General features: G+C 36.8%; 1 protein-coding gene across 1 annotated transcript in view; it reads right to left on the reverse strand.

Moving 5' to 3' along the window:
* dlgap2a (discs, large (Drosophila) homolog-associated protein 2a) overlaps positions 1-9,205 on the reverse strand; it is a 54,352-nt gene extending 45,147 nt beyond the window's left edge. The window contains exon 1 of the mRNA XM_067367078.1: positions 8,105-9,205. Coding sequence (XP_067223179.1) covers positions 8,105-9,190 — 1,086 coding nt within the window. The 5' untranslated portion in view covers positions 9,191-9,205. The remainder of the gene's footprint in view (positions 1-8,104) is intronic.
* Positions 9,206-10,245: the final 1,040 nt, after the last annotated feature.

The following is a 10,245-nucleotide window of genomic DNA, read 5'->3' on the forward strand; positions in this document are numbered from 1 at the left end:
AAATGTGTGTCTGAAGACAAGTATATTAAAAATAGAATATTTCAATTTTTTTTTTTTACTGTGTTATCAAATAGAAGCAGCATAATAAACTTATTTAAACTTATTTAAAAATTGACTGATCACAAACTTATACTCAAACTATGTTAAAATTTCCCTCATGAGACCTTATTTAAATCGCAAAATACAAAATATTGCAGTGATCAAACAATATAATTAAATTCACAGGAGCACTGAATGTTAACAATGTGTGGCACTGAATTCTTTTTTTTTTTTTTTTGCTCTAATTCTGTTTAAGCAATTTAAACAAGTTCAATATTAAAGCTAATTTTACGTGTTTGTTTTTGAACAAGTCTATCTGATTATCTCATCTGAAAGATCAAACATGTTTAAGCTCATTTAGGTGACAAACAGCAACACAAACAGCATCTGCTGTCACCAACATTCCCTTACCCACGCAACCACACACACACACACACACACACACACACACACACACACACACACACACACACACACACACACACACACACACACACACACACACACACACATACACACACACACACACACACACATACACACACACACACACACACCAGTGTCTGACCTCTTTAGTTGTCTGACCTCTTTAGTTGTCTGACTCTCACAGTTTATTGAGTTGTTGTCAAGACAGAGTCTCTTTGAGTCTCTCTTTCTCTCTCTCTCTCTCTCTCTCTGTGTAAGGGTTGCTGTTTGGCTCCTGGTGGCTTGTAAACAGTCTTATTAATTGGTTATTAGATTCACCTCCACTGACCTATCAGGAAATCTATTAAAATGTAATCCTCTCTTCTTGTAGCCTTTAGAGGCAGGTGAAGACTACAGAGAGTGAAGAAACAAGGTAGAATGATAATGAGAAGTGTAAACTGTGTGTCAGAGTGTAAAGGAGTTTGCGGTTAGATGCTGCAAGACTCAGTGAGAGGACTGTTTATTTAGAGTGATCTTTTATTATTCAGAGAATGAATACTTCAGATGTTCACAGTGCAGTGGACTAAACCCAGCGATATTTGCCAACCTCTACTGAAATGTCAATGTCATAATGTTTGAAAACTTAGTTTCTTTTAGTGTTACTTCAAGGACATCCACACAAAGTTGAGAAAAGTTCAACTTTATGCAAATGAGCAACAGTGTGATGTGGCGACTACCAATGGGACTAAAGACACTGGAGTACACGTAATCTGCCTCCTCTAGTTGAGTGCAAAACAGAGTATAAGTTATGTTATTATGAGCAATTTCAATGTTTATTATATATATTGTATATTAAATTGTATATTATATTATATTAAACTGTAAATTACATTTTTACATGGTTTATCTCTGTCCACATGCAGGAATATAAATAGATTTGAGGAAAAAAAACATTGTCTTAAGTTAGTTCTTCGTCTTCGTGATATGATGTATTGTGCACTGCTGCAATTTATATACAAACACATTATCATTCAGAATGTTAATTTTAGTAGAAACTATTACACCATTTTTATTGTTATCAATATTGAAAACAGTTGTGCTAATTAACTTTTTTGGTAACAATTTCTATGAAGACCATGCTTATAAAGAATTATAGCTCCATTTAAACTTATTTTTTGAGTAAGTATTACTATTCCATAAATATATTTATGAAGACTAATTAAGACCCATACTGCATTATAAGAACAGTTATAGTTACATATATATTATTTTCATAAATACTTATAAGCCATACATTGTCTTTTTCAATGTGCATGTTCACAATCTATTATACACTGATTTATAAATGATCAAATATAAAACAGTTCCAGAAACACTTTTTGTTTGGCTGTAATTATGTCTTTAACAGCTAATGTTTGCATTAGAGGTCATGAATGGTAATTTTGGTTTGTTAAAATCTATATCTCCTCAGCCATATGGTATTGCTTATAGCAGTTTGGAATTATACTTTAAAAAATATATATTGTTGCAGAGTTTTACAGTATGTGACATTAAAAAAAGATTTATTTTCAGCTGATTGTATTGATTTATGTTTTTTTTCCCCCATTATTTTATTACAGAAATTATTGTTCATTAGTTACACTTAAAAGTAAACAACTTAAAATGTATAATGAGCACATTTCTTAACATTTTCTTTAGGAAAATTGCATCCTATGTTTTCATTTTACTTAAACCCATTAATGATACATTTATATAGGTCAGTAACTGTATTATTACTCATAATAAGTATTTATAGAACACAAAACAGCTATTAATAACAATATATTCAATTATTTGACAGAAATAAATCTCAATTACTAAAAAGTCATTGTAACTATAATATATATAGTATATATATAGTAACTATATTATAGCAATGCAGGTGGCATTTTTATGAATACATTCATAGAACCATACGACGGACTAATTAATACTTATAAATCAGTGTATAATGGATTATGAGCATGCACATTGAAAAAGCAAATGCATGACTTATAAGTAATTATAAAAATAATATAAATGTAACTATAACTGTTCTCATAATGCATTATAGGTCTTAATGAGTGTTTACAAATGTGTTTATAAAATAGTAATACTTACTAAATAAGTAAATATAATAAGTATAAATGGTGCTATAATTCATTATAAGCATGGTCTTCATAGAAAGTGTTACCACTTTTTTGTGGAAACAATTTTAATTTTTTAAAGAATATTTGATGAATAGAAAGTTCAAAAGAACAGCATTAAATTGAAATATAATTTTTTGTAACAATTTAAAAGTCTTTATACTATCACTTTTGATAAATATAATGCATCCTTACAGAATAAAATAATAAATAAATAAATTAATTAATTAAAATAAAATAAATAAATCTTTCTGAGACCAAAAGTCACGTTGAATTGTAGTGTATCTTGAAATACCTTTATTTTACTAATCCCTAACTATAGAAGTGAATTTTCTGCTTAAAACAAGAACATTTAGATATTTGAGGACATTTAGATATTTTATTGAAACACAAGACAAAAATATTAATTAAGAAAATTTCTTTTTTGCAGTATCTGTAAATGGGTAATTGAACTTTTATTAGGACCTAGAGCTAGAGGATATCCACCTGGTAGTAACTGATAACACCATAAAAGTCATACTGAAATATTTAAAAGTAAAATCTGACAGTGAAATCAGTTGCTACGTTTACATGCATTTTAATAATCCATTTGTAATTCTACTGATAGTTCACAGGAAATGAAAACCCTTAATGTAAACACCTCATTGGGGTAAAAATAATCTGACAGAGCTTGAAAAAGGTGGTGCAGATCTGTCAGTTGAAAGCAAATGATCTAGGGAAAAACACTTTATTAACCTTATAATTAAGCAACTTAATTTTGTAAAGATATTTTATATAAATATAAACAGGATGTTAGGAAGTTGCATTTAAAATCCACTTAAATTTCAGGGGCCACTTTGTTCAGTTTTTTTAATGTTCATAACATTCAAAAAGACTGCAACTATAACTGCTATCCATCACAGCACTGAGGTTTCTGTCCACAATGAAAAGAACTGCTGTCCTTCTTATAACATGATCGATGATTTATGTAAGAAGTGTTGAAAGATGAAGGAAACCCTTGCCAAAAGTCATCTCATAAACCATTTAGCATTGATTTTTATCCAAATCACAATCTCAGCTAATGATTCAATCTACTCAAGACATGCAATCCATGATGAACACACACCAAAAATAGCTGCTTTATTGCTATCGTTCGGCCGGCAGTGTTCAGGACACCGGGCCATCAGAGTGAAGGGACGAACGTCCCTCCCGGAGAGTTTGCGTCACAGCTGGCTGCATCGATAGCAGCCAAAAATAGCACCAGCATGATAGACGGCACAGGCTATTTTTGTTGGGGTCGAGAATGCCTATTAAACGCCTGACCTAGAGATGCATCACAGTCATTGACTGCTGGACGGTTTCTGTCCCCCTTCTGCAGGCTGATGTTTAATCCATTTGGACATATTTGAAACAAACACACTTAAGCTAATTGCTGTGCTAAGAAAGACAGATGGGAAGAGTTGTTTTCATCCCTCAGTGAAAGTCCACATTTTTGTCACAGATGCATTTGAGTTGAAATTAGAAGTAGGAGCGATTATTGATGAAAACCAATTTAACCTTTTTGAAAATGGATGACAAAAGTGGTTTTTCACTTTCACCAAAATAAAAACACATCTGTTGCTCAAGTTTTGAGCATTTTGTGTCTTGTGTGACCTGTAAAGGTACACTTTTGTCTTTATATGAAGTTTGCTGTCAATAACTCAATCCTATTCATAACAAGCTTTACCAAAACGCCATTGACAAATTTAGATTTAGTGGGCAAATTTGTCAAATTTTAGCTGACAAATTTAGATTTAGATGAGACGTATGGTCACAAGAAGTATAGGACATCCAGATAAAGGCTGGGCACAATTTGTGCACACTAACCAACAGACTTTTTTTTTTTCTTTTTTTTTACGAATCACAACATACACAGCTATTAACCTCACTGACCAATGATAGTATCAGCATAACAGTAGATTCACTTCAGCATAATATCAGGCAGATTAATCTTCTGTCACTGCCATTGTTGACACAAAATATGCATAGATAGACTCAAATTCATCTAAGTTCATTCAGTGGGACCCGAATTACATCTCCACAAGCCTCCAAAACGTAAAACTTAATATTAATTTAGGTTCTTTCTGGGATCTTTTGAATCTTTCTTTCCCTGAGGAAACACTCAGATCCATCCATTCATTAATTATCTCAATGGGGCCATAAGCCTCACTGCTTCTGCTGAGCTATTGCATAAGTCCAGGACTGGTGGAGGCTGCTGTGTCAGCAGATGTTTACTATGGGTGTTTTTTTTTTCTTTTTCTTTTTTTCTCCATTGTAGCATACCTGCTGATCTAACTGCTTGAGTCAGACATCTGGAACACTAACTAGTTCTGACAGACCAGCATAAGTTGTGTTTTCCATGTCTCTCATCCTGGATACATAAATCTACATTGGTCAACTAGCTTTACCAGATAAAGGCTATGAACCTTATAAGAACGATAAGACCCTATAAGAATGATAACTATAATGATAACTATATTTGCGTCCACACCAACGAACGATAATGGTCTGTTTATTCTAAGCTCACGCGCTGCAGTTTCAAAGTGTGTAAGTTACAATGTTTTTGCTGTTCTTGTTGCATTTACACAGCTTTAACCAGCAGATGTCCTCAGCATGCTATGTTTCGAGTGAATAGCTAATAAATTCGAACTTATCCAACAGTGAATTTAGCTGACTAAGTCAATATAGTGGAATAAAAACAATGCCTAGTCTTTTTCACTAACACTTCAAAGCAAGCAAGATAGCATGTTGTCGGGAATAGCGCTGGATACCTGAGGTAATATTATGTTACACTGTTTGCTAGCATGGCATAATGATCTCATCTCCGTTAATACTTCTCACCATTTATTCCGAGGTATGACAGATTGTTTTCCATATTCTTCCATTTTCCTTAAAGTATTCTTCTCCGCCAGCAATGAGGTCTGCCATTTTAAATGCGCGAGCCCTTAGAACAGATTCTGATTGGCTGTCAGTGTTTTATCGTTCAACAGCTGGGAAAAAATCGTTCTGAAAGTGATCCCAATGATATTGTTTCTCTATATCTTTATCGTTATAGCTGTGGTGTGGACAGTGATATTCTTTTATATTTAGAATGATTTTTAGAACTATATCTTTATCGTTATCTTCATAGTTATCATTCTTGGTGTGAACAGGCCTCATTGCTGGTCCACCAGATGGATGGAAATTCATCCAGTTCCAGTTCCAAAATATGTTTACAAGATCCTTTTAAAAGCTGCATAAATGCAATGTATTACTGTTATTAATTCATTATCATTTATAATTTAAGAATACTAATGATAAAATTCATTCATTACGAATTTGATTACGGATTGTTCCATATGTTTTTAATTCACAAAAAAAAACTCATTAGATTCATTAGTTCAGATATCAGACTACAGTCATGCTGCATGTTTTTAATTCACTTAAAAGAACTGGCACATAAGAGTCATTTGTTATGAAATCCAATATTTTGCAGTAGATTCAGCAGTGGTGCAGGAAACTTCATACAGTATTCTGTCCGCTTTTTCAAGAACCATAAACATAACCAAGTCATACGCTGGCATACGTTCCCGGAGAAAGGGATGTTGTTTTACTGGAAGATCAAGTTATGATAATTAGATTTAAAATTACAAGGTCAAAAAAATAAGCATCATGCATGAAGTGAATGCGTTTAGAAAATAGGATGAATTTTCATTTTATTGGCAACTATTCTAAATAAGAATAAAGCATTATCTTAATATAAAGTGAGGCTGAAACAACAGTCAAATTCTAACATGAGATTAATTAGCTAAAGCAGGCCTAGTACTATTAAAAAGCTGCCATAGGCATGTACTAAAACACAATAATGATCCCATCAGGGCAAGCAATTTATACTGTATTGTAAGCTGTACTCTACTGTGACAGATATGTGATTCATTTAAACAATTTCGGAAACAGATTGCATTTTGCTACAATTCTAACCTGTGACAATCCAGCATCCATATGTAGGATAAACAGGCCTAATTGTACAAATGAACTAGAAAACAGCAAGACGCTATTTACAGTGGTCTGACAGCACCATGAGTAATGAATCTCAACAAAATGTGATGCATTCGGAAAATCACGCGTTAGCACAGAAAGATCAATGCTGATCAATATGACTCATTGTTTCCAACAATTTTGTACATAAATAACAGGAACAAACTGGTCTAGTCAGAGTGACAGGACCAATACATTTGCCTCTCAATTTAGTACATTAGCCCTTCACAATAACAACAACACACACACATTTCAATCAGGCTATATACTCCATCAGAAAAAAAAAAAAAAAAAAACATATTCCCACCTATGTAACAACCCTTTCAGTGGACTATTACTTTTGACTCTGCTGGGAACCCTGTGAATACTAAACAACAATCTACAGGCATCAATAAGCCATAGATCAGAAAGCAGCCACACAGAGGTTGGTTTTAAAAATGAACGGCATTACTCCCCACACATATGCAAACACTGAAACACTGAATCTCATCTTAGAGCAGTGGTTCTCAATTTTTCTTTTTTACTCCAAGGGCCCCATTGTTTACTTCAATATTAGATTTTTGGGAATAAGAATTAAAGTATAATACATATAACTATGTTTTCAGTGATACATAAAGACCTTACATAATGAACCGTTATGTTTTTATTACCTTAGAATGAGCCATTTCTATCACATACGCCGCAGGTCCCCCCTCCATGTCAAGACGTCATTATGCGCCAGCATGTTTCTACAGCAGCCCTAAACGGACAAACTGCTCTACAGAGCGCGTTTCGTCACTATGTTGTTCTTTTTCTAAATCGTTTGTGTTTTTATAGGCAGCTTGCATTGTCTCTACATTGAATACGCACAAAGTAGTAGTAGTAGTAGAATGAGTTGTCTGGTTTATTAGAAGCAGAAAACGTTCTTTGTTAGAAGTAAGAAGAAACCTCATTGCTGCACACAAGCTACTCTCTGCTCTCTCAGACGAAGAAATGTCATCCAGATGGCCACCGTAGCTTCTCCGAAAGGGAGGGGTGCTAGGGTTGTGCGCCGTTAGTTGCAGTTCACAACCTCACAGCTAGATGCCGCTAAAACTTACACACTGCACCTTTAAGTTTTGTTTTTTTTTTTACTACAATATAAAATATTTTTGTGCTTGGCAAAAATGTATGCTCATATATAAAAATTTTATCAATTTACATGACTTTTCCAGGTATAGAAATCACACTTTTATAATTAGGCTACCTCATACAGTATATCCAGGTTTTTCTATATTGTGGGAATCCTGGTTCTTCAAAGAAAAAGAGTGGTTAAGAAGGTGAATTAAGATAAGAAATATCTTGCATTTTCATTGCTGTAGTTTACTTGAATTTAAATGTATTTTAAGCCATCTTGAGGCCCCCTTGGAAGTTTGCTGAGGTCCCCTGGTTGAGAACCACTGTCTTTACCAGCAGTCGCAGCTTCATGAACGAGATCTTACCTGCAAATAATGACAAGGCCTCATGGAGGACTTCAGATCTTGAGGCATGGATGGTTTCTCTAGGTTGAGGGAAGATTTGCGGTAGGCTTCTTTAGCCTGGCTGACGGTCAGCGTCGACCAGGAGCTGCGTTTCATAAATTTGCCCTCCGGGGCCATAGCGATGCTCTCGCATGCTGAACATTTTACGTCGTTGTTGCTTTTGGAGGTCTTGAGCGAAAGGTCGCCAAAGTGCCCATGGCCCGTGTCTGGGTAACAGTGAGTGATATGATCTCCGTGGTGCCGGCTCATGATGCTGGGAGTCCGGTAGGTGCTGTCGCTGTCCAGGTTGTCGTCAGAACTCCACCAGCCTGCTATCCCTGAGCGTTGCTTGGAGTCTGACTTGCGTTCCTTGCTCTTACTCCTTTTGCTGTGTTTGTGGTTTCCATGGTGATGTCCGTGATGGTGGTGGTGGTGGTGTCCGCTGTCTGAGCGAGAGTCTCCCTTGGTGCCGTTCATCTTGGACGACCCCTCGAGCGAGTGGGATTTGGTGAAGAGCTTTTGGACGGAGTGCACCAGGTGGCGGATGCGCCCGGGACTCTCGTTGCGCTGCTCGCTGCTCGTGGTGGTGGCGGACGTGCGCTGGTACTGCAGCGTGTGGAAACCGTCTCTATGAATCGGCAGTTGCTTCTCAAACTGGTCGAGGAGGTTCGCAGGAATACGGTTCATCTTCCCAGACCCGCCGCCCCCACCCCCACCGCCAACACTGACACCGACCCCTCCACCGCCGCTGCCACCGTGAGAAGTGGAGCCGTCATCCCGCGAGCCGTCGTGGTGTGAACTGTAGTGCATTCTGGGAAAGGTGCTGCTGGAAACGTGGTCAGATGCCATAGAAACAGGCATCACCATGCACTCCGAGTGGATGGAGCTGCGGGGCGAGCAGCGGTGTGGATCCAGAGGGCAGCTCTCGGTCGGACTGAGCAGGTAGGGAGAGCGAGGGTCGGGGCCGACATGCTGCAAGTGATCAAGGGACTGATCGCAGTCTGGCAGCCCACAGGTGTGTCCTGATGTGAAGGTGAGTTGAGGACGGCCGCTTGATAAACCTTTCATATTCCTGGGAGGGGAGGGGTAGCTGTCTTCATCGAAGTACGGCGGTGAAGACCATGAATCTAGCTGATCTATGAAAGACAAAGAGAGGAAAAGAGATGAGTGAGTGTGGCATTCAGCCTCAGTTTAGACCTTGTTCAACCTTTCTGCAAACTAAATTTTGAGACATTTCCCCATGGGAATGTAGGAAGCACTAAAAGATGTTTGCAAAACAGTGTGGTGGGATTCAAACAAGCGGATTACTAAATCACTGAATTTTCGCCATGGGAAACACAACACTTCAATTCATGAATGGAACGAAATCATGTTGACCGGACAAAAGCAGTTCCCATAGCCCTCCGCCGATCCTCCCCATCTGGTCCTGCCAGGCCTTACAAGGACAGAGTTGCAAGCCTTGCCATTTATCCAATGCAAAGTAAAATAATAGCCTATCATTTCAGAACCGCTGGGCCATCCGTCAAAGCCAGCTCCGGAGAGGGAGGGAGCACTTTGAGGTGCTTCAGCGGTTGTCCTTGAGAGACATTGCTCGGAGATTAAAACCACATTCACTGTGATCTTTCATCACAGCTACATATGGGCAGCCTGCCGCTAACTTCATCAGAGCTAAGGCTCACAGATGCTGTTTTTTCACATCTAGCCATTTGCCCTTTCTGACATAACTGTTTCATGCTGCTGGATCATATGTCATTTCACACAGGTGATTAATGGGATTTTTCATGTGGTGAAACTTCAGGGTAATGCATATTAAAATAAAGGTCATTTTTCAATCGGTAAAATAAAAATACTGTCACAGAACATGTCAGGTTTAATTAGTTTTTTGGTGTCAAAAGTGAGGACTTAAACTCTATTCTGTTTAAATCTCAACTGAGACATTATTAACAGTTTTAAAGTTTTCTTTTGTTTCAGAGTGAAGAAACATAATTTAGCAAATATTCACATTCTGTCCAAGTATGTTTATGTAGTGTATTTAACCATCTATGTAGGTATTAAAGCAAGTAAAATAAACCCAAGTTATTTCCTAAAATAAACTGTTACGAGCTGGTACAGACCTTTGATGA

This window comes from Chanodichthys erythropterus, chromosome 18 (assembly GCF_024489055.1).
Source record: "Chanodichthys erythropterus isolate Z2021 chromosome 18, ASM2448905v1, whole genome shotgun sequence".
Taxonomy (NCBI): Eukaryota; Metazoa; Chordata; class Actinopteri; order Cypriniformes; family Xenocyprididae; genus Chanodichthys; species Chanodichthys erythropterus.